This window comes from Podarcis gaigeae (assembly GCF_964106915.1).
Source record: "Podarcis gaigeae genome assembly, chromosome: 1".
Classification (NCBI taxonomy): domain Eukaryota; kingdom Metazoa; phylum Chordata; class Lepidosauria; order Squamata; family Lacertidae; genus Podarcis; species Podarcis gaigeae.
Window position 1 is genome coordinate 103,457,781 of NC_139678.1, and position 24,917 is coordinate 103,482,697.

Below are 24,917 nucleotides of genomic sequence, written 5' to 3' on the forward strand. Positions count from 1 at the left end.
GGTTGCGCACTCATCTCACTTTATTGGCCAAGGGAGCCAGCGTACAGCTTCTGGTTCATGTGGCCAGCATGACTAAGCCGCTTTGGGCGGACCAGAGCAGCACACAGAAACGCCGTTTACTTTCCTGCTGGAGTGGTACCTATTTATCTACTTGCACTTTCACGTGCTTTTGAACTGCTAGGTGGACAGGAGCTGGGACAGAGCAATGGAAACCCACCCCATTGCAGGATTTCAAAACACCGAGCTTCTGATTGGCAAGCCCTAGTCTCTGTGGTTTAGACCATAGCGCAACCCGTGGCCCTTGAATATACCAGTTTCTTAATCATAAGCTGAATGTGTATCTGATTGTAGCATCACGTGTAGCATTTCTGAGATCAGAGATCATAAATAGATTGTTGTAGCTGATTAATAGCCATTTAAGGGCTTCAGGTTTTTCCCACTAGCTCTCTTTCTTTGAAAAATTTCTTTCCAAAAGTCTTATACAAGGTGTGACCAGAAAGTTTGGTGAATGGTCACAGAAATTGGACAGCGAGAAATATTCAAACATACATGCCTTGCAGGCCTTCAAAGTAGGCCCCCTCTGATACAACGCACCATTGACAGCGTTTGTAGAGCTGTTGGAAACTTCTGGAGAAGTCCTCTTTTCGTACTGCTTTCAGTTCCCTCGTCACAGCAGCTTGGACATGTGAAATGTTGGAAAATCTGTGCAGTTTCAGTGCAGATTTCAGATTTGGAAAAAGAAATCTGGTGGGGCCAGATTTCGAGTTACAGCTTCATCTCCATACACAATTGTGAGCATTTTGTGGGTTTCCAATGCTTGATTGTATGTTCAAATATTTCTAGCTGTCTGATTTCTGTGACCATTCACCAAACTTTCCAGCACAGTGAACACAGATCACATATTGGGATTGAATCATTTAGCAATGATCTGTTCCTTGAAACTGAAACATAATTGTTGACCCCCTATAGCTTAATCCAGCGAACAGGTGTTGTTGATGCTTATATGGGATAGAATACATAAGACAGAATAGAGCCATATATTTCTGAAATATTGCCAAACATAGCAGACTTGTTGAATAAGTACTGTGGCTTTTTTCCTTGCCAGGGGACTCCAGCATTGTTTTTAATTCAGCTTTCTTTCCATGGAGATCTGTTGAAATGCTATGTTCAAGATGAAAGGTAGGTACTAAGAGCAAAGCTTTTCTATACCCTGGTATTTATATATCCTAATATCTGAATTCATTTGGGCTGATCTGATTACCATAATTTTCTGCTTTAAAATGTAAGTAATATTTTTCTTTCCCTCCTCAATCTATAAGTCAAAGTTATTACAACTTTGTTGAATGATGTAGTTGCTAAATAATTTGAAGTTGCTGAGTGTTTCTTCTGTTTTCTTTTAAATCAGGTTTTTCTTGAACTATGAATCACTTGTAGGATGTGTTTTGTCTGGCCCTACATCTCCTCTGACTTTTAGTGAGTCTGTATTGACAATTGTCAACCAAAGCTCAAAGTATCTGGAAAATAAGGAACATCTCTGGAGAATGTGGAGTATTATAGTTAACCCCTTAACTGAGTGGATTAACCAGGTACAGTGTGTTGGTTCTACCTAAATGACTGTACATGGAAATACCAAAGAATGTACATTGCTGGAATTGCATTTTAAAAGTATAGTGTCTGTAAAATGATCTCGGATCCAGTCAGACACAAAAAGCCAGAATTCCCATGTGTCTCAATGATGATGCATGTCTAGAGTAAAAGTGGAAAATATTTTAGAAAAACAAAGCTAAGGATACCAGGTTTCTTTGAATGTATAAAGTTCAGTTGTTGTTTTTTTCCCTTTAGACGAATGAAGTAAATCAAGGTGATGCTTTGGAACATAATTTCAATGCACTTTACAGTGCATTGTTGCTCCCTGTGAATACTATATTCCCATGTTCTGAATTTCCACAGGTAAGAAACTATTTAATTTTTTTTAAAAAAAAGAAAGAAGTGTGCGTAGCAGTAATCTTAGACCAGAAAGTACTGTGATCTCTGCTTCTTTTCTTTCATTACAGCCTACAATGAAAACGTTGCTCCGTTCCTGGTCAGAGCTCTATAGAGCATTTGCCCGTTGTGCTTTGCTGGTAGCAACAGCAGAAGATAATCTATGCTGTGAAGAACTCTGTGCTAAAATAATATCTGGATTAGAAGATGAAGCAGATATTGTAAGTACAGTGATCTGTGCGGGAGGCAAGTTTGCAACCCAAAGTGCCGCGTCTGCACACACGCAGGTTGCGATTCGGCGCTTCTGCGCATGCGCGATTTAGTGGTTCTGCACATGCGCGAGCGCCAAAATCCAGAAGTAACCTGTTCCGGTACTTCGGGTTCGGCGCAGTGCACAACCCAAAGCATCTGTAACCCGAGGTATGGCTGTATAGGCTGCTCTTAATACAAAATATGGTTGGTGCTTATGTAAAATCCTATCCCTTGTCTTTCATTCTATACTGATGTGGTAAATATATTTCTTTTCTTTCAGAATCAGTCCATGTTGGATGGCCTCGCTCACATCACGTCAGTTATGGTTGACTGCATCAATTTTGCACCTTATGGCACTAAATACCAACCATCAAATAGATGTAAGGATAATAAGTGGAATCTGCAACTAAAAGTTGCATTGGGGAGTGGTTCATTCCATTCCTTCTCCTGATTTTCTGATACTTCCTCTCTCTTCCCTCACCTCCACACCTGGTCAGTCAGCTTTTCTTGCCCAGTGAGCCTGCTCAGTCCTCATTGGACTGTTTCAGGATTTCCCCCCCTCAGTGTTTTTTCTTTCTAAAGGTTTTTTTGTGCTTCTGCATCATTGGGGTTTCCTTATTCCTACTACCTTCTTCTTGTGCTTGAGTGTTGTTTTCTTAGGCTATGTAAGAATCGGCATTCATAATATTGATTTCAAATGTATCTAGGCTTCCTGTATTATGAAGCAGAGAGCTGCTGAGTTGCTGTACATGTTTGGTCGGTTTACTGTTTTGACAGTTGAATTGATTATGTTGATTAAGACCTGTGCTCAGACTTCTAGTAACAAGTTTCTTAAAGTTGTATAGACACGTGTTGTTTGGTAGTTTGACATAAATTCTGAAGCTTCTACTGAAGTCAGCAGTGCAGTGAACTACTTTTAAAGTTAGTCTGGATTAAGTTCTTCAGCTGTGCTATTAAATACTTTAAGTAAAATGCTTGTCATGATGGGAGGCAGGGTACGTGTGGAGTGGGGGGGGGGGTCTTGAAACTTGCAAGGAGTCCCTGGGCTGTATGTGTGTGCACCATTCCCTTGCATGGGAGAATAGGCTTTCTTGCTGTATTGCCTTCCTCCTTTGGAAGGGCTGTTGCACATGGTTAAGAGGTGAGCAGGCCATTAGGATCACATGTACTTTTCCCTCCTGTGAAGATTCCTTCATCCTATCCCATTGCCCTTAATCATCTGCTGTGATGTTAATTACAGCTACTTCATGTTCTAGAATTTAAAATATGGGAACAGAAAAGGGAAGGGAGTACACGATCTCCATATGAACTCTTAACCCTGTACAAGGAATATAGCTGTAGTATTGAATAACACTCTCAATATTCGGCATGTTCCAACGGAAAGGGAAAGGAGGAATGGTATTTATAAATAGATTCAGGTGTGGTGGTCCTTGCTGTTTAAACCTTAACTTTAATATAAACTACCTTAATTGCTAAAATAAATGTTGTCAACTTAACATACTGATCCTTAGCCCCACAGATGCCTGCAGACTGGTCCAAAAAGAAAAAAGATCCCCTTGGCAAGCTGTCGTCCTTAATTAAACTTTTGGTGGTACTAGTAAACTCACTTCAGATGATTGTGCCGAAGGAATCCAGCCCTGAAAGAAAGACCTCTATCAGCACTTCCGTTATTGGTGCTCTTCAAAATATCATTGGCCACATCTCCCTACCTTCAGTCATCAGACCTCTGTTCAGAACTATTGCGAAACCGTTATCAGCATTTTATGAAAAAATAAAGTGAGTGCTCTGCTATATAGCTATGAAGTACTGACTTTGCAGTTGTATACTACTTTCATTACTATGGCTAACTTGTTTCATACATGTGATTGAAATAGCTTAGGAAACCTACATGGCTATACCACTAGTCCATTGATGTTCCAGAGGTACTTTATTGATGCTACATTGAGAGTTGGATAGCAGCTTACGTAGCACCTTGATGCAAAAGTTCCATTTGCAATCTGTAATCAGATTTATGAATTTTAAATTTTGCTTTTACAGCTGTTTTTAAAAATATATTTAACACAAGTATTAACTGCAGAGAGCACACAGTTTTAAGAGATGTCATTTCCTATGACACAGAAGGGGGAGCGATACTTTTTTAAAAAAAATGATGCCTCCTTAAGAGATGTGTGCTTCATCCAAAAATAAGAAAGTACACCACTTGCTTCAAAGTTACCTTTCTATCAATGTACAAGTTTGGTCAGTAGGCCAAAGCTCATCATTGATCAAACTGAGAGTTGCTTAATTGGGTGATAGCCCTAAAAGCTACAGGAGGCTAGAATCAACTGCTTACTGAAAATTCACTCTTGGCAGCCTTGATTTGGTTGGCTATGTGATGTGTCCCAAAATAGTGTGTTTCTTTAAATGTGTATAAATGTTATGGTTATGATAAAATTACAATACTATCCGGTTTTTGAGTTTTTTCCTATATTGAGCTTCCTCCTGCATAAAGGGGAGGTCACAGCTTTAAAAACATTATTGAAAACACTTTGCCACAATTTTAAACTATAAAAATAAGGTAGGTCCTATATTGTACCTTATCTGACAGAATCTATTTTTAAGACTAATTGTACGCCTGAGGGCAGGCATAGTCTTAAAACTTTTTTTGTAAGCTACTCCCAGAGCTTTTTTTGGCTAAGGGGATATGAATGCTGTAACCAGTAAATAAAGAAATAAAGAAGCAGAGGTTATTCCTTATATGAATACTCATCAGTTATCTCCTTTCCCCCATCAGGTCCACTAATGCATCTAAAGTGACCAATGGGCTCAACAACAAGGTAATTTGGACTGGTGGTGGTGGGAAGCTTTTCTGTCTCTTGAATACGTTTTTTAATACCATGCAGCCTAGTAGCATAATTCCATAAAAGGAGCTGCCCTTGCACATAGTGTAGAGTGTGTGTGTGTGTGTGTGTGTGTGTTTTACCAGCATCTCTGTTGTGCTACCACAGACTTTGCTAGTTCCTCATAATTAAGTGGGTGTTGCATGATTAAACCCAGGCAAGGAATTGCCTAATCAGTGCATGGAGTTTGGGGAGGGGAAAAAACTTGTAGTAAATAATTGCTTCATTGTGCATTATTTGGGTCTAGTGTAGGATTTTGCCATGATCTCCTGTGCCATCTAGCCTAGAGAATAGGGCTCTGGGGTTGTAAACTGCGTTCCAAGAACTTCCTTATATTATTGGCCTTCTTGCTTTAAGTTTTACATTGTAACTAAGTAGACAATGCGTAGCCCATTATCTGCTGTTAACACCTTTTGCAGCTATAACCTTTTTGATACATTTTTTTATTCTATTTTCCAGTTTGAAAAGTTATTGACAGAAAGTATTAGTTGTTTTCAGTCTTCCTATGCTGGATCCTTTGACAGTGAGCTGCTGCAAGAGCTTTCTCCATTGCTGTGCATAATGCTTTTGCACAAGAATAAACAGCTACGTAGTCAAGCAGCTCAGTTCTGGAATGCAACATTTGGTAAAGCTGTAGTGCTGACATACCCAGAAGAATTAAAGTAAGAATTTTGTAGCTTGTGATATACCTATAGACTTGTGGACAAACTCATTTACTTGTGTAGAGCCCCATCCCAGCTCACGACCAATCTTAAAAGCATTCTTATCCATTTTCCAGTCTGCTAAACATGAAGCACTTCTATCGGAAGCATTTTATTGGGGGAACTTGAAAAACGGCAGATTCATATGAAAACAACTATATCATAACTGTCCTGACATGGGGTTGGGTCACTATGACAGTTCCTTTAATTAAAAACCATAAGAACTCTTTAGACCATACTTCCTCAACCTCGGCCCTCCAGATGTTTTGGGACCACAATTCCCATCTTCTCTGACCACTGGTCCTGCTAGCTAGGGATCATGGGAGTTGTAGGCCAAAAACATCTGGAGGGCCAAGGTTGAGGAAGCCTGCTTTAGACGCTGCAAATCTGAGCAGAAGAATGGGTAGAGGGTAGAGAAGAATGGGTAGAGGTGGCTTAACCCTGCCTCTTGTGTAAGCCTTCCTATACAAAATTTCATGTAAGGACTTCAAATGGAACTTTTTGACTAGAACTGCTTTCTCCTTTTCTCTATCACTCCTCTGGTCAAGCTTATAAATACCAGGTACCTTCTGGTGGTTCTTTTTGGTTGGGGAAAGATTGATGTTGACTTCTGATTTGGGATTAATGAAGTAACTTGTACAACAGAAGCAAAGTAATAGTATTGTTTGTCCTCCAGAATTTCATATTTCACTTGGCATTTCACACAATAAACTAGTATAGAATTCATATACAGACAATCAAAACAGGTGAAAGTTTTGCATAATGTTTGGGTTTGTATATAGAATACCAAGCTACATCATCTTGAAAATGCATTATAGCTAGCAACTCAAAGCTTCATTCTTTGCTTATAAGTTTTCAAGTGTAAACATGGTGCCAAAAACTAATTGTTCCAAGTCTGAATATCGGATTCAAAGATTTTAATTGCAACTTTCATGATTGCTTCCTTTCAGATGTGTTTTGTGCCAAGCCAAGCAAAAAAATTTACTCTCGTTGCCTGGCTTTGAAAACACGGACATAGTGGGAGAATGTAACGGGACATGCTCTGATTCTGTAAGTATTAGAGTTTGGCATTGGTTGCAGTAAACCTTTTTATTTTTCTGAGTAAATAGGTCAAAATGCACACCTTCATTCAGTTTACAATTGCTAAAGTAGGAGTGTGGTGGGGTTTTATTGTTTATTAAAGGTAGTTGCAAATAAATCTGTGGAGAAACTTAGTTGACAGCACTTCTGACAATCTGAATTGGTGAAACTAGGACCTCTTCTTCCCACATGAACTTCATTTATCTGAGACTTTTCTCTGTGTGTCCCTCCAAGAGAGATGCAGAAGGTGTCGGCATGAGAACAGACCCCCTCAGTGGTGGGTCCCCATTTATGAAATGTTCTCAATGTGGCAAGCAATAACATTTCTTTTCCACCAAACCTTTGGCCTTTAATTATCTTTGGCCTCATTCAGTGATGGGCTTTCTTAGTCCTGCCCTTCTATGAATGTGTTTTTAGCTTTCACTTTGTTTTAGTTTCATGTTGTTCTTCAGCTATGTGCTATTTTTGTAAGTCACTTTGAGTTACTTTTCATTAAAAAGTAACTGAAGAAATAATAAAAAAAAATTATTTATATGCCACCCATCTGACTGGGTGAGCCCAGCCATTCTGTGGTAATAGTACATTATTCTTATTAAATTGTAGTTTAATAGTAAGAACTAGAGTAAGAACTCAATTAAGGTATTATAATACTCTTATTAAATTTTAATTTTGTTACAGCAAACAGAGAATTCCCAGTGGGATGCAAAGATAAGTGGAATAGAAGTAAATCTTAGTGGGAAAAGAGACTCCTTGCTGGCACAGACCAATGAACTAAAGCAGAAAAGTATTAATTCCCCCGTAACACCTTCAAAGGTAAGACATCAGTTCATTAAATGAAATGGTTTCTTATTGGCACTTACATCTCCAGCAATAATACCCGGTTTTTTTCTATTCTAAGCATCAGTTATTTTTCTTGTTGATAAGAAGAGCTGAATCATGTAAGTATGGGGCTCACTTGAAGATTGCGGTGGAATTTGCAATTGATTATAGACAGAATCCCCAGATGTGAACAGAAACCATTTTCACTCAGCCACAGCTCAAGGTTTACAGCATTGTCTGATATGTACTGTTAGTGTTCATAAGCTGCAAATTATTTACACTCTTTATTTTTACTTTTTCTCATGAAGCAGATGAAACTAGAAAACTCGCTGACAAAGACAAATCGAAAAAACTTGCTCCTGGAAGAGGAAAATACTGTTGACTTTGTGTTTATTCCTCCAGAAACAAAAGAGAGAGTGTTGACAGAGCACCAAAAAGAAGTGCTAAGAACTAAAAGGTTTGTAACTTAGTAACTTAAGAGTCAAGAAATGCACATTTTTCTGTGTGCCACCAGGTCTGAAACTTTCTAGGTAGCTCATCTCTTTCATGGCCAAGAGCTGGCAGAAGAAGAGCTTCCAAGTTGGTCCCACTTCCTCTGTCCGGCTAGGTTCAGTAACCAATAAGGGAGCTCACTGTGCAACCCCTGGGTAGAATGGTTCCTACACAGGCCCTAGAGCAAGCCTTCAAATTTGAACAGTTGCTAGCTTAAAATGCCATTCTATATCAAATGTATTAGGACTACTCATTTTATTGGAATGTTGACCAGTTCTATTTTTTGCAGGATTGATATTCCTACAATGTACAATAATCTTGATGCATCCCAAGATACTACCTTGTTTTCCCAATATACACAGAGCCAGGAAGATTATCCGTAAGTATTGGGGACCAACAGTGCTTTGAAATGTAAAATGTTTGAGTTTTCCGTGCATCTAAGTAAGTTGCCTTTATTTTAGGGATAAGCCGGCCTCTGTGGATGTGAAGGAAGAATCTGAGAAGGAAGAGAACAAAACAATGCCCCAGGTATCTTCATATGTTGACAGTTGCTGGGAATTGATAGTAATGGCATTTAAAAATATATATTTAAAGGACTTATAGGGAAAGGGATGTAGCGTATAGCTGGAGTAAAGCACATGTAGCTGCTGACACATATCCTTACCAAGTGTAACAGCCACAAAAAGGTGGAGCAAATTCTGGGATTGCAAAAAACACAATTAAATTGTAATGCTTGCAATTTTGGTAAAATAACAGGAAAAGTATCCAAAGTGATTTAGTGACTTTTCTTAAGACTTTTTCTTTCTTTCTTTTGTTTCTTTACGATAACTGCTGGACAAGGATATGGCCTGAAGGTGCATGCTGTAGTAACTTTGCTGTAGTTAAATAGATCTGGCTGTATGGATGCCTAGAACTGGCACATAATAATGCCTTGAGTTTCGAGGAAAGGTGGGATGTGAATTAGGCAGTATAGTCAAAAAATGTATAATGACACTAAGCTATTTTCAATGCAGGATGAAAAAGCAGCAAGTGACTTGCTTGGCATTGCCCATGAAGGAACTGAAAGTGGGAAGGCAGATGTACTTCCAGAGAACAATAATTCCACCAACGCTGAACAGCTTACCACTTCTGGCAAACAGAGCTTAGATCCAAATTGTGAGAAATTGGAAACATGTGCTCCTAAATCAGTTCCAGGGGAGACTTCAGTATTGGATTGTTCTCTAAATGAATGTACCTCTAATGTCAGCAGCTGCAGCTCTGCCTCTAGTGATGTCATTTCAGGAACCCCACAGCCTGTAAGCAGAAGACAGTCTTTCATAACTCTGGAAAAATTTAATAGTTCAGAAAACAGACCATTCAGTCCTACAACTTTCACTGTGTCTGGAACATCTGCAAGTACTCTTTTATTAGCCAAACAGGAATGCATGATTGCTTCAGATGCTTCTTTCAAAGGAATTCCAGATGTGGAGAATAATAACACCTTCAAACACAAAGTGGAGAAAGCCACCCCCAGGCCTAAAAGGTCAAACCTAGAAATCTTAGGTGCACTGGAGACTTATGTCAAAGTCAAAAGATTGAAAAATGAAAATAAGGCTAATTCAAAATTGCAACCTGAAAGTACACTTGGGATTAAAAAGTCAAGCCTTAGGCAAAATAAAACAGATAATTCAGAAGAAGAAAAATCAAAGATATCACAGTTGCAACAGGAGAAAAATATGCAAGAGTCTCCTGCCAACCTTGTAGAAGATAAGTGTGAATTGCCTGGTGAAATACAAGAACCAGAATATTTGCTAGACATCCCTTCTCAAGTTTCTGAGTTGAATGCAGTAGGATGTACAATAGAAAATAAACAAATTTTGGACAATGTTGCAGAGACCAAAGCAGGAGCAAACTTAGATTCTAAAGAGAATACCCCTCCAGAGCTGACTTTAGCAGCAGCTACAATATCTAATGTTGGCCAAAGTCCACAAGTTTCACCTCATCCAAAAGCGTTAAGACGTTCTTTAAGACGAAAACCAGAAACTGCAGAAGGCGCTTCAGGTAGTCCAGACAAAGAGAACAGTCAACAGAAAAAAGATGGGCGTAAAGATGGTGAAAAGGTTCTGCCAAAGAAGATTTCACAAAGTAAAGAGGCTTCTGCACAAAAGCAAAAATCTGTTCCTGATAAAACGATAGATGCACAAGGAAGTATAAAGAAAGAAATCAATGTACATGGGAGCAGGACTGCAGAAGGTACGATCTTGAAGGACTCCCAGGTTTCAAGAACTATCCAAGAGGAAACTAGCATAAGTAATGAAAAATCTGAAGGAAGTCAATCATCTGACATCAGTGACTTGCAAGATTCTGTTCCAGAAACAACTGGTGAGAAACCTAAAGGGTTTCCACGGTATCAGACAAGAAGAACCTCACAGGGATTACTTACCAGTATAGAAAACTCAGAGTCTGATAGTTCTGAAACAAGAGAAGAAGGAACCAAGAGGAAAAGGTTAGGAAGATCGAAAAATAAAAGTAGTTCACTTGAAAGCAGTTCAATTGAAAGCCAGGTGAAGGAAGTGCTAGAAAGCCAAGAGTTTCATGCAAAACCTGCAACAGAAATCCAGACCATGCCACCAGAAAATAAAGATGTAATGCATTCTGATGAACACATGGAAATAGCATTACTGTCTGGTGTTACTGGTCAAGAGAGAGAGAGAACTACCCTCCCACTTAGTGAATGTTCAGGACTTGAGCAAGATATGGACACTTCCCTTTGTACAGACTCTTCAGATACAGAGAGAACTGCTGCCAGAATGCTGACACGCTCCACTTCAGAGTCAGCTCTAGAAAGCAGGCAGAGAACAACAGTTATGGATAAATGTTCTGATTCCCCTGCCAAAGGTTTGGAAAGTGGTGCTTATACTGCTGCTATCAGTGTCTCTTCTTCACCGGAGAAGTCTTCAGAGACAAGTGAATGTCAGCACAAAAGAAGCAAGCGGACAAGGAAATCAAAGAGCTGTAACTGCTGTGGTGAGAAGCCATCTCCACTGTTGGGAAAGTCTATCACTGAAATAAAAAAAGAAGCTAGCCCCAAAAAAGAAGGTAGCCCCAAAAAAGAAGGTAGCCCAGAACTAAAGTTAAAAGAGTCTAAAAAGATGGCTAATAAATCAACAATGGCTTTGCCAAGCATTCCTCCTGCTGCTGATTCTCAGTTTGCTGAAAGGCTCAATATGGAACCTTGTGCAGCGAGCACACCACTGTCCTCCATTAGCAATTCCTCTGCCCTGAAAGATTCACACGAGGGTATCCGATCTGAAGAGGATTTGCTAGGAGGTGACACTCCAAAAGAGGAACTCAAGAAATCATCCCGTGTCAAAGATGAGAGTGACACATCTGTTGCAGAAAATCTGGATTGTGTTGGCTTGGCTGAAGCAACTTCAGAACCAAGTTCAGTAGACTCTGATTCAGTAGAACACATTGTTCAGTGTCCATCCTTAAAAGCAGACACGGACCCAGGTGCTGTAAAAACGGGAGATAGTAATCAAAATGGTCATCCAGAAGGTAGGACTGACGTAGAGATGAGTGTGAACCAACCTGAAGAAATAAAGGCCAGCGAAACAAAAGCTGACATCGTTCAGAATGTTGTAAACAAGACACCAGTATCTGTAACAGAGGTACCAGAACTTCAAGAACAGGATGCAGAAAGCGATATAGCCAGCAGATCAGTAGAACATGAAATCTCAGCCTTGGTACAGAAGGAAAATAGCTCAGATTCCCCTCTAAAGTTTCAGGAAATTTATGCTCTTTCTGTAGCCAAGATTAGTGAAAGCCCTAATGGAGTGCAGGCACGCTGTATTTGGTCTCCATCAGCTTCTCCCTCTACCAGCATTTTAAAGAGAGGTGTAAAAAGACAAAAAGAAGAAGATTCTCCATCACCTGCAAACAAGGTACTTGAAGTGGCTTTTTTAAATTTATATGTGAATATCTCCGTATTGGATCTATATCCTTTATACAGTTCAGTATCCATTTCTTCCTTAATAAGAGCTAAAACCTACAAAATCTCCATGATTTTTTCATATCTCCCTCCCTTTTAAGGCTTAAATTTTTTTTTTCCTTTTATACCCCGCCCTCCCTGGCCAGAACTGGGCTCAGGGCAGCTAACACCAATAAAATTACAATAAAATGTAATAGAAAAAGAAAACTCAGTTAATTAAAATACGGGTTAAAAATACAATTTAAAATGCAGCCTCATTTTAGTAGTAGCCTTTTAAATCTTTGTGGAGGAAATGTCTTTTGTCAATTCAGAAGCTTCTTTTTGCTTGTAAGAGATTAAGCTGCTTATCTTAATATAATGTATCTAACTTACCTAGAAACCTGGGCATCTGTTATAGCAACACCTGTAAACTCAGTGGTGCAACTTAGAATATGGAATATCCTGTATTCCCAAATACCCAGCTCCCACACACTGTGCCTTGAATTGTGACCATTCTTAATCAGTGTTGCACACTGTTTCTACTGATGCCTCACTCCGTGTATCATTTAAAACCATCTACTAGCCTTTGATGTTTATCACCATTTGCTCCACAGTCAGGCTTCTGGATTGCTTCGTACTACAGTTTTTCATTCCTACGAACAAAATTGTGTTCAGGTTCTGCTTTCAGGCTATCCATAGGCACCTGCCTACTTTATATAGCATTTATCTGATTTTGTGTGTGTTGTGTTTTCATTGTATTTTGTACATTGCTCTGAGACATGTGCGGCAGGTGATTAATAAATAATAGTTTTTTTAATTAGTAGTCAAGTCACTGCACTCACCCATGTGAAATATCTCAAATATTGCTGAAATCTGCCAGTTTATCTCATTCAAACCAGAGATTAATGTAGATCAGTAGGTCTCAAAAGTGCAGTATAGTTCACAACCAGATCTGAACATGAGAAATGCATAATTTATTCTTTTTAGGGAGCCACATGTCTCCTGTGTTACCCAGACGTAGACAGTTGTGCAAAGTTTCTTACAGTATATCCTATATATGTCTACTGAGCTATAGAGTGGAAACTCATGCAACGCATTGCATTGCAACTCAAGTCTACTATGTTAAAATTATGTCACTTGCCATTGCAGGCTCACTCCCTTTTCCTAGTCACAACTAGTAGAACTTATTTTTGCTTTAGGGATTTCCCCTTTTGTTAAGGATGTGCACTTGGGCACACTTTGAGGACCTCTTATGGTATATTGTATGGGTCTAAATCAGCGGTACTGACTTAATGCTTCTTTCTATATCATGTTTGTCAGTCTTGTTTTGAAAATATATGAATGCTAACTACTTTGCAGAAAAAAATCAATTTCCCTTGAAAATCAGTCAACACTTTGTGGCTTTGGTATATCTTTATTGTATAAGACCTTGTTCTTAAAAATCCATTGAATTTCTATGAACAGAGCCGACGAGTTTCCTTTGCCAATCCGATCTACCAGGAAGAATTGGCAGATGACATTGACAGGCGAAGTCCTGTGGTTAGAACCCATTCTTCTAATGGTTCTCAATCTTTCCGAAGTATTAAATCTTCACCTAACCACCAAGCCAAGGTAATATCTGGATTTCTCTTATTTTATTTTTACTGAGAGAATGATCTCTGCGACATTGAAGAACATTGCAATAAACTAAGCTGCATATAATCATACAAAAGAATTGAGGCTTGGATTTTGAGGTCTCTATGCACAAGTAGAAAGCCTTTTCTGCTCCTCCCTCCATCCTAATTTAGCTGTTTGCGCCCCACCAGAAACCACTCCTGTAGGTCAGTGGACCTTCCAGAGCATGTGGAGTATCAGAGTATGTGATGTGACATCTGCTGGTGGTGGGGAACCACCCACTTGTGTGGGCTTATATGATTATTTTCGGCTCTACTTTCAGGGAAGTAAAAATGGCAGGGTAACATGCCATTTTCTTAAATGTGGTTCACTAATTTAGTTTACTGAAGAAGTATTGGCTGTCGATAGTAGCATGATCCATTCCTTTGAACTAGTTTTTGTCCCATTTTAGGCAAATGATTTTAATAAGACTAGTCATAAGGTGTTAGGTAATTCCTGTGATCCTGAGAGAGCTTTTTTCCTCTTTTCCTATCCAGCTTATTACTACTCCAACCAAAGGATCTCTGTCCCCAGGATCTCGTAGCCATAAATATAAGAGCTCAAAGAAGTGTTTAGTAAGATTTGCTTCGGCTTTATGTATATCTTCTCCATTTTCTCCTGTATTCAGCTTTTAAACTTAGTCAAATTAATAATTTTCTGTATTATTTAAGATCACAGAAATGGTCAAGGAGCCGCTACCAAGTCCTACAGAATGCATATATCCTGCGTTAGTGGGCTGTAAAGCACCTGTCGACACAATTTTGCCTCAGATTACTTCAAATATTTGGTAAGTAGGAAGTCACTGGGAAAGATTCCTGTGTCAAATGTTGAAGTATTATTGACAAAGAAGACTGCTTGGGGGGTATGGGGGAAGGAAAGGGTATCTTCAAGGTGCAATTATTTTAATTAATTAATTTCTATACCTCCTTTCATCCAAGGATATTTGCAATATAAAAGCAGAAAAATACCGTATTTTTCCGTGTAGAAGAAGATGCTTTTTGCTTAAAAAAATTAGGGGGAAATTGAGTGTCTTATACATGAATAGTGAATGCAGAGGGGGTACGTGTGATTAATGGCAGCAGCAAGCTGGAGATTTGCAGCAGCAATTGGGCAGGTGATTGGTGGCTGCGGCAAGGCCTGCTGGCGATTGGCTGTGGCTGCAGCAATTCGGCAGGTGATTGGCGGCTTGGGCGGGTGGGCTGTTGGTGGCGGTGAGCAGGCAGACAATTGGTGGCTGTGGCAAGGTGTGTGATCGGCAGTGGCAGGCAGATGGGTGAGCGATTGGCGGAAGTGACCTCCCCTACCCCCCATAAAAGCTAAACAACTTAATTTCTTAATTTTGGGTTTAAAATGTAGGGGCCGTCTTATACATGGGGGCATCTTATACACGGAAAAATATGGTACATAACATAGTAACAACAACAAAAACACCTCCCACTGTGTGCACTGTTTAAAGGGGCATAGATTGTATAACCCAAAGGCCTAGGAGAAGAGGAATGCTTTTGTCCAGTGCCTAAAGATATGTAATGGATGTGCCAAGCAAGCATCTCTGGAGAGAGCATTTGATAAACGAGCCATTGCTAAAAAGGCCGATTCTCATGTTGCCACCCTCCGGGCCTCTCGTGGAGGGGGCACATGAAGAAGGGCCTCAGATGATGGTTGCAGGATCTGGGTCGGTTTATACAAGGAGAAGCAGTCTTTAAGGTATTGTGTTCCTGAGCTGTTTAAGGCTCTGTTCTGCTCACTTAGAGCTACCAACACAATGCTGTTCTCTCCTTTTTGTGTTATGTTTTGTTTCCTTGATCCCATGCCACTCTGGCCTACCAGACACTCATCCTGGTTAGGAATTTGGAAGACATGTGGATGAGGTAGGGCAGTCCTGGGTGCAAACTTCCTTCTCTTCCTCATAGCAACCACTGCAGCTGAAATGGGCCTGTAAAGATAAGCAGTAGCCATCCACTTCAAGATTGGAAGCGAATGCTTCCAGCACCTCATGATGTTGACCTTATTCTTATGAATGATACAAGGAAGGGAGCTAGGGCTTCCTAGGAGGTTCCAGTGCTTTATTTGATCTCACTTTGCTAAAGAGGTTTTTTTTAATCTGACCACCTGCTAAGCATGATAGGTGGGTTGTTTTTTAAACTTTGGTGCGTATAGCTGGAGGAAGCTCCAGTTTGGTCTGGGAGATTGAGACCTCCTCCCTAGCAGAGAAGTTAAGATGCAAGCTGGCCCTGTGTCCTGTTGATGCAGTGACAAACCAAATGTCTTCCTTATTCTCACCAGAACATGTCTTCCTTCACACAGTGTTTCTTGACATACAAATTTCAAAAGTAGAGCTGTTGCATCCTGAGAAATTGGGGGTGGGGCTCAAGTGTCTGTCCCACCTTTCTTCCAGCAAATTCCCCACACAACCACCCAAGCTCCTGAATAAAGGATTTATGCACGCACTTTGAAAGTAGAAGAGTTGCATATTACATAGACTAGATATTGGGTAACTTAATTGTAGAAATCCTGTGTTAAAGTAGAAAAATGATTTTAGAAAAGAGTCCTCTTGTCTTTCAAAGATAAGCATTTTAATGTGGTTGTCTTTCTTATCTTGTCCATAGAATGTTACGTAAGAAGAGGTGTGGGGGGGACTAACACTTCTCCCTTTTATTTGGCTAAGGGCAAGGGGATTAGGACAACTCATTCGAGCAAAGAACATCAGGACTGTAGGTGACTTGAGTTCTCTGACATCAGCCGAGATCAAAACTCTTCCCATTCGTTCTCCCAAAGTATCCAATGTTAAAAGAGCTCTTAAAGGATACCATGACCAACAGGTTAGTTTCTTTGCATTATAATAAAATAAGTAAAATCTGAAATGTATCAGAAATCTTTTTTGCGGAACACTTAGTCCAAGAGGCATTATTTTGTATTGTTTATATTGCAGTTTTATGTTGTGAACTTCTCTGAGATCTACGGGTATAGGGCAGTATACAGATTTAAATCATCATCATCACACAACAAGATGTTGCCATGTATCCACTATTCATAACAGGAGTGTTTCTGTCCAGGGCTTTACCAGTGTGGAACTTTGAGCCTTGTTTGAGTTTAGCAGGTGAAAGGGAAGGCTGCTTTTCTTGTTTTGCATTTGTTGGGAAATGGGATAATATCTACAAAGATATATATATACTTTTCTTGTTTCCTATCCTCCTGAAATCACTGTATTATAGAGCACTTAGGCTCTGGTTTAGAGTTGACTTCCAGGCTCTAGTACTTGAAGACTTTACTGCTATGCAGCAGAAAGAGGAAAGATTATAGAGAGTGTAAAAGGAGCAAGGTGTCAGCTTCCTCACCTCTATGAAAAAACCCCACATAGCATGGGGATGGGAGGTAATAAAACACCTTGTGGAACACATTTCCCTTACCTGCTTCCCTTCCCTCTCCATGCTAAAGCTGTCACACTTGACTAAGCCAATGTCCCACTTCTTCCCCTTCCTTAATTTAAAAATCTTGAACTGGACTCAACTGCCCTCAATCTCTCAAATGTCCTGGAACTCAATGAATGTAGGTTTTTGTTTAGTCATTTGGGGGTTCCTCTCCAAAAATGTACAGCTACGTTTTTTTAAATGTAAGCTTATAGTTGCAAGGTAGTCAACATGGACGGTAACAAATATGGCAGATATAAGAGGGATATGGCATTATACAAAGAAAGAGATATAGTGTATTCGAAAATACTTTGCTCCACACAATACATTCTGCTTGACTTACAACATTGCGTAACACAATGCTGGATCCGCAAGCACCTATGAATTGCAAGACCAGAGAATAATACTCATGCAGAGTATCTTATCTCTCCTGAGCAAAAACACTTCTTCTTTGTCTGGATTAATTCTTTTTAACAGTTAGCAGCCATCTAACCCATTACTGGTTCCAGACACTGATTCAGAACTTCAGCAGCTTTCCTGGTACTCATGGCCACCAGACACCCCCTCCTCCTGTTGTAGAAGGAATGCTATTAATTAGCTATAAATTATATTTCTCATCTGTATTCAATTTTGCTTCCAATGGGAATATATTGCAATAAAATCTCGTCCCCCCTCCCCCAAATGTGCAGGTACGATCTCGTGGATTTGAAGAAAATCCTGACCTGGATGATGTAGAAAAGCCAATGAATGGCATTGATGAGAAGTCCTGTTCCACAAATGAAGATAAAATGGAAACAGGTAAATATTGCTTGCCATTGTGCAGGTTCGATGCCTGAACTGGAATGCAGACTGGGTATGTTTGCTTCCCAGCTTAAATCCATTGTCTACATTACCTGTAGCAGTGTGATTGCTGTCATTCCACAGCTGGCCCAAAAAGGGCAAGCAATTTCTCCTATATGATTAAGGCTGTTACGCACCATTCTAGCATTACCTACCCATTAGGGCTGTAGTCAGTATGGTATGTAGTTGCACAAATAAGAATTGTGGACTCGTTGAATTTGAGTAGGGCTCTAGTTTGATTCTAAATAGGAAATCTTTGTATGTGTGAACTTTCTTTCTTCCTAGACTTGAGCGAGCCAGTTTCCTCCACTGCAGATGAGCAATCAACTACAGACCTTTTTGCCCAGATTGATATACTTGCTCCGCAGTTTACTTCTGAAAATCTTCTCAACTATTCAGTGAGTGAACTCTTTGAAATGCAAGAGAAACTACATAGCATGACAAACTGTATTATGAAAAACCTGCAGGCTCGTTGGAAGTCACCAACCCGGGAAAGCACTGTTTAATCATCTGTACTTATCTCTCAGAAGAGAAGACTTCGTAGTGAGGCATTTTTGTTTCTAAAATCCCTTTATTTTTATTTGAGCTGAACACTCACTTAAAAACATCCCAGAAGAATAAAAGAGATCTTCGTCACTCAAGGCAGGTATGGCATCAGTCTGTATATCTTAAGTAAGTTTGGTACATTCACTATTCAAGTGTTTTTATTGCTGTTGCGCACAGTTTCCCACAAAAAAATCAACTTGCTGAGTATTTTAACTATATTTTTGAATGCAGATTTATATTTTAGTCCTATATTTAAAAACAACAACAAAGTTCACTATGCGGAATGAATCTTGAGATGCTGAGTGATTTACCAAAAGTGATGCCAACTTTTTTGCTACTGGTGTTTTGGAAAACAGTGGCTCTATAGTCTATCTTCATATCCAAAAAAAACCACAAGTATTTCCAAACACTTTTTCTACCATTTCACAGTTCTATTTTTGCATGCACTTAATATGCAAAAAGGAGAAAAATGTATATCGGTATGAAATTCTGATGCAGTATTTTCAAGCTCAAATCTCATGTGCTACAGAATTTTTATATTTATCAGAGTTATACTTGTCCCACTCTCAGAGTCATGTCAATTAGACATAAATAACTGTACATTATGTGTAGATAATAGCAATTCTAGACATTATTAATTATGATCTTAGATTTGTTAAAACATTGGATGGGAAAAATTGTGTTTGTATAAAGCACACAGTTTGCCGTTTTGGAGAAGTAACAATGGGATCTGTTTCACTTATTTGGAAATAAATATATATGTATATATGAATAAAATAATGAACTCTTATTTAGAATTGTATTTTGAATAGAACTTGGTTTTAATTGTGTCTTGATTTAATGGATCTGGCAGTTCCTTTTTCATCTAAAGCTGTTGAAATGGGCTTTGAAAAGGGAATTTAAGTAGAGCTTGGAGAGATACCCTCCTCCCACTTGAGGTCTTGCAGGGTCCTATTATTTAGTGTCTTTTAGTGCTTGTCCTTCATTGGGCTAGTTTCAGGTTACATAGTGTCTGGCCTCTTCATGCTGTTTTGCTGGCTGGGGTTGATGGGAATTGGGCCTAAAACTCCGGCAGGGCATCATGTTGCAGGAGCGCACTCTAAATATTTTTCTTTGAAATATATGCTTATATGTCTACCCAGAACTTACAATTTGGTATGTGGGTGTAGATTGATCAACATCATGATATGATTTAAGGCAATGTACAGATAATTTATTCTGACTGAATTCAGTGCTGAGCTTTCAGATACTTATGAGGTTAGTATGTATTTCTACTAGCATTTAATCTGTCATGCTGGCAGTGAGCTACACCCAGAATTAGCCTCCCCCCCCCCCAAAAAAAAAATCTACATTAGATACAAACAGGTTTCAATCTGAGTAGGGTTCTCAGCTGATAACTGGTGGCAATTGAGTCTTTGTTTCATTGTATATTTGCATATGAAGGAGATCTGAAGGGAAAATGTTTTGTTGCAGTAAGCGATTTCTTTTGTGTGTGTTTTTTAGGTTTTTATTGTTTAATTGGTTTTAGTATTTAATTTGTATCTAAGTTGATTTGAGTCATTTATTAAGTGTTTTACTCAGAAAAATATGAATGATTGATGAGACATTCTTTCTGCTAAGATACAAAATCAAGGAAGCTTTGTAGTAGCTTAGAGTTTTTAAAGTAATGAATTCCACTGATTGTTGCGTCCGATCTGTATAGATGCAGAGAGGATGTATTGCAGAAGAGGCAGGTTATGTAGTATGTTGGTAGAGCTGGTAGGGGCTTTGTTGAACTTCCAAGGGATGGGAAACTGCTTAATAAGGAGTCACAGTTTGAGAGTGTGCTATGGGCCACATTTCACTCCCACCCTTCTGTGGTGGCTACTCTTACCTTGCAGCTGCATTTCTCAGATTTCTTCAGGTGAAAGATGCTCTTCTTTAGCAGTGTAACTTGTCTCATCCCAGAAGGAGGTATTTCTGCAGGAGCCACTCAAACCATTCATCACCACAGTTGCGAGAGACAGTGCTAAGGTATGTTAGCCCTAAGGTGTTTGGGGGAATCCTACAGGAGGCTTCTCCTGGCTCTTGGGAGGAGGGTGTGTGTTAGTAAATATTTTCCCCTTTGCCGGGTGATAAGCTTTTCAACATTGCAATGCATCACTGTAGCGTGATGTTTGGCTGGTGATACAGCACAGTGCTGAAAAGCAGGGGGAGGAACAAGCTGCATTGGCCCCAAACCACCTCGGTGGGACCCTGGTGCGTTGCAGGGCTGGGGCTAATGCAGCTTGTTCCTCCCTCTGCTGCACTGAGGAAGGAATGAGTTGCATCAGTATACTCCAGTGGTATACTGTGGGTGAAACCACTATTGCACTCTGATCCTCTATCGTCCTGGGCGATTCAGTTGATGAATGGTTTCAGTTAAGGTTCCTTTCCCCTCAATGACATCAGATGAATAGCAAGAGTCTCTTGGCTACAGGGAAGAACTGGGAGGAGCTAGCAGCATTTGTGCATATCCATGGTTCTGGATTTCCTCTGCACACATCCATTTGGAATTGAGTATCCAGTTTCTCCCCCCCCCCCCACCTCCAGCATAAATTAAGCACATAACTACATTTGCAGTGCTGTGAAATTTATTAGTCACCACTTGGAGAGGGAATCACAGTACCAGGACCAAAGAACACTCAGATGAATAAGGCATGCACCAGCGTTCCATAAGCAGACAAGAGGAGAGGCTTTCCCACATATAGTTTGGCTGGTTTGAGATGTTAGCTTTACATAATTGCTTACTTGAAACAGAAATAAATACATTTGGCTATTTTTATAATATCACAGGGGAACACAACATCTCTTGATAAGAAAAGCATTAAAACCAACACAGATTAGATGTTTCATTAAAAAATAAGATTAGTTTGGACTATGAGCTTGATTCCAAACAAAGAGGTTGAACTGAGAGCCAAACAATTCTCTTTTAGTTACAGATAGGTAGCCGTGTTGGTCTGTCATAGTCAAAACAAAACAAAATTCTTCCAGTAGCACCTTAAAGACCAACTAAGTTAGTTCTTGGTATGAGCTTTCGTATCTGAAGAAGTGTGCATGCACACGAAAGCTCATACCAAGAACTAACTTAGTTGGTCTTTAAGGTGCTACTGGAAGGAATTCTCTTTTAGATAATGTTTGAATACACAAGTCCATTTAATCAAGGTAGTGAATGGAGGCTGCCATGTTGGTATTTCCCACTGGTTCTGTGATGACTAGAATGAGAGAATGTTTGTTGTGTAAAAGGCAATGCATATATATCATATATCAATGGGAAAATAATAAGGCACCTGAGAAAGTGTTTAAGGATTATAGCGGGCAGCCATTTTGTGAGGTGCCTTTTTATTTACCTTGTCAAAATGTCTCATAGAATATCGCCTCCATTTTGGCTTAAACAGCTTCTACATAGTTAGCTGGAAGCATTCCTGTTTTGCCTGTTCTTTGCACGGTCCCATACATCCAGCCTTCATCAATGGCCTGGACATTGACGATTGCATCACCATCTTTGAAGGAGACTTCATCAGCATCTGCTGCAGTATAGTCATACATGGCACGATACGTCTTCTGTGGTGGTCATTTTAAAAGAAGAATAAATGCTGTTAGATTACCACCATACATGCAGTATGTTGGGCTAAACCATTTAAAATACCTTCAGTTTGCATTAAATTGCAATAATTTACTGAACTCTTATGATTATAGTGGTAGAAATGCTGTCATTAAAAAAATATTATTGTGAGTTGCTTTGAGCTCAGCTTTGTTGGTATAAAAGATATATATATAAATATTAAATAATCTTTTAGAGGAAGAAAAGGAGTGTTTAGAAATAAGACTATTATTCTCTTCCATCAGTAAATGTACATTCAAGATAACAATTCTGATCATTAATTTAGACATGTAGGTTTTTCTCCCCAATGCAACACAGGGACACAATTCAGAAATCTATTTCTTTGTACTTGTTACTCTTGCCATATGATAATTTATTTTCCTTACCCCTGCAGTAGATGGATGAGAGGGGATGGAAGAGACTGTTGTCTGCTGAGTAGCAACAGAAGATGACCGTTGTTGTGGCAGCTCTACAGTTTTAGCATGTTTGTAGTCCACTGGAAAGGGAAACGAAAAAATTGAATAATGAGAAACCAGCTGGAAGCTTTGATTCTCTTCAATAATTTCGCTGTGTTTTAATAAAACTTAAATGGGGCTTGGTTGCATTTTATGAGGGAATGGTGACAGCAGATGTAAAGCAGCAAAGATGATGTGGCTGTGTTATTTTAGATAAATAGTTCTACTTTAAAAAAAACACAAGAATATTGGTGTACAGAACTGTATTCTACCAGTGTGCTAACCCCCCCCCCCCCGGCTTGTCCAACGCTTGCTATTTTCTGCCCAGAAAAATAGCCCAAAAGGACTTAGAACTATTATCTGAAAGACAAATAAAGCTCTTTAGGACAAAGTGTCTCCCTGGCTATCTCTAATAGTATATAGCAGCTTGCATTGAACTAGCTACTGCAATTTTTGGCAATTCTGATTTGTTAGTGCTGCCTGTCCATTATAATCACACTACCCAAATTCACCTGAGTTTCGAAACATTACTGCATCATTTATTCCGTCTCCCCAACCTGGCCACCTTCACACCATGCTCCTGTATGATTTGCAAGAAGCCCCAACTTAATAAATATTCAAATTTGTTGTTATGTCACTGGGGGAAGAGGGACAGAATTGTTTCCTGCAAAGCCTTTTTGTCTTTGGTCCTTATGAAACATACGGAAAAGTAACCATAACGGATGCTCTTAATGTTTTTTTGTTTTTACAATTTAATGTTAATATTATTAAAAGGCAAGACTTTGAACCTTGCCCCCCTCCCCCACCGCCTTGAAATAGCAGTACACACAACCTGAAAAGGTATCCCTGCAAGACAAGTGCAGTCTTGAGTCCCTTGTACCTGATGTAGATGTGGTAAAGAAGCCTCCATTGCTGTAATAGGACATGTGCTGATCGGCAGCCTCTGAATGCTCAGATTTTTCATCTCCAGCACTGAGGCTTAGTGCACTGGCAGAGCGGGATTGCTCTCGGCTACGTCGCTGGGCTTGAACTAGGGAAGAAAGGTGAAGAAATTTACAGTGATGTCTTGAGGAGGAGTGTACTTGGTCAAAGGCAAAATTAACTAAAAATCAAAATGGAAAGTTACATTGTGGAGTGTTTAAAGCATTAAAACTGGAGGATAAAGGCTTGTATCCATCCACAGCCATTTGCATAATGTTACAGGATGCAAAACATACCAGTAATCAAGTGTAAGCTTCTAGATTGAATGTTGTCTTCTGCTGGGTCATAGTCAAAGACTGATCCAGGATTAGTACGCCACACACGAAGATCTGCAGAAGACAGGTGGGTGGGGTATTTTAGTTTTATCCTTTGCCTCTAACTTCAAAGGTATAAGAAAACAAACATTTGCAGAATCCAACAGGTCATAAAATCCACACAGCAAAAAACTAATTTAGGAAATGCTTTGCAACTCACAGCTGAAATGTGACTTGACCAGAATGCTTAATGAATGGGAAAGAATGTTTTTCTTCTGCATTTTAACAATGTTAACCCACCACCAACAAAAAAAGTTGCACCATTAGGGAAGAGCCCTTAGCGCAGTTGTCGAATGTATCATTTGCATGTACATTCTCCAGTATCTGGTAGGTAGGATGTGTGCCTGGTGCACCACCGATAGCAGGAGGTGACCAGCCCCACATGGAGTGCAAATACAATGCAGCAGTACCATATTTTTCACACTATAGGACACACTTTTTCCCCTCCAAAAATGAAGGGGAAATGTGTGTGCGTCCTATGGTGTGAATGCAGGCTTTCGCTGAAGCCTGGAGAGCCCCACCGCCAGCCCCACAAGCTCGGGGGACAGCAGGGAGGCAGAACGCCCACAAACTCGGGAGACAGCTGGAGAGGCGCAGCGCGCCATCCCGCTGTCTCACGACATGGTTTGGAGGCTGGCGGAGGGGAGAAGCCTGCTCCTCCCTGTCGCCAGCCCCGCAAACTCGGGAGATAGCGGGAGAGGCGCAGCGCACCATCCCGCTGTCCTCCGACTTGGCTAGAAGGCTGGCGGGGGGGGAGAAGCCTGCTCCTCCCCGTCGCCAGCCCCGCAAAGTCGGGGGACAGCGGGAGAGGCACAGCGCGCCATCCCGCTGTCTCCCGACATGGTTTGGAGGCTGGCGGAGGGCTTCCCCCTCCCCCAGCCGCGCAAGCTCTGGGTCCCGTTCTGGGGGAGGGGGAAGCTCGGGCTTCCCCAGCCCCGCGCCTG

At 40.1% G+C, this 24,917-nt stretch overlaps 2 protein-coding genes across 4 annotated transcripts in view; one reads left to right on the forward strand and one right to left on the reverse strand.

Annotated features, from left to right (window-relative positions):
• Positions 1-19,403, forward strand: part of RIF1 (replication timing regulatory factor 1) — a 33,518-nt gene extending 14,115 nt beyond the window's left edge. For 2 of the 3 annotated variants that reach the window (XM_083702728.1, XM_083702730.1), the window contains exons 16-35: positions 1,106-1,179; positions 1,406-1,586; positions 1,843-1,950; positions 2,055-2,204; positions 2,516-2,615; positions 3,747-4,011; positions 5,009-5,051; positions 5,574-5,776; positions 6,766-6,865; positions 7,574-7,708; positions 8,023-8,171; positions 8,496-8,585; positions 8,668-8,734; positions 9,220-12,129; positions 13,620-13,766; positions 14,306-14,383; positions 14,480-14,595; positions 16,474-16,627; positions 17,905-18,013; positions 18,341-19,403. In XM_083702728.1, the coding sequence (XP_083558854.1) occupies positions 1,106-1,179; positions 1,406-1,586; positions 1,843-1,950; positions 2,055-2,204; positions 2,516-2,615; positions 3,747-4,011; positions 5,009-5,051; positions 5,574-5,776; positions 6,766-6,865; positions 7,574-7,708; positions 8,023-8,171; positions 8,496-8,585; positions 8,668-8,734; positions 9,220-12,129; positions 13,620-13,766; positions 14,306-14,383; positions 14,480-14,595; positions 16,474-16,627; positions 17,905-18,013; positions 18,341-18,561 (5,400 nt within the window). In that variant the 3' untranslated portion in view covers positions 18,562-19,403. The remainder of the gene's footprint in view (positions 1-1,105; positions 1,180-1,405; positions 1,587-1,842; positions 1,951-2,054; positions 2,205-2,515; positions 2,616-3,746; positions 4,012-5,008; positions 5,052-5,573; positions 5,777-6,765; positions 6,866-7,573; positions 7,709-8,022; positions 8,172-8,495; positions 8,586-8,667; positions 8,735-9,219; positions 12,130-13,619; positions 13,767-14,305; positions 14,384-14,479; positions 14,596-16,473; positions 16,628-17,904; positions 18,014-18,340) is intronic. The other variant, XM_083702729.1, reaches the window with a different exon arrangement.
• Positions 19,404-21,195: 1,792 nt separating this feature from the next.
• NEB (nebulin) overlaps positions 21,196-24,917 on the reverse strand; it is a 157,416-nt gene continuing 153,694 nt past the window's right edge. The window contains exons 159-163 of the mRNA XM_083702309.1: positions 23,896-23,988; positions 23,559-23,708; positions 22,610-22,719; positions 21,731-22,183; positions 21,196-21,529 (exon numbers count right to left, since the gene is read on the reverse strand). Of these exons, the coding sequence (XP_083558435.1) occupies positions 22,010-22,183; positions 22,610-22,719; positions 23,559-23,708; positions 23,896-23,988 (527 nt within the window). The 3' untranslated portion in view covers positions 21,196-21,529; positions 21,731-22,009. The remainder of the gene's footprint in view (positions 21,530-21,730; positions 22,184-22,609; positions 22,720-23,558; positions 23,709-23,895; positions 23,989-24,917) is intronic.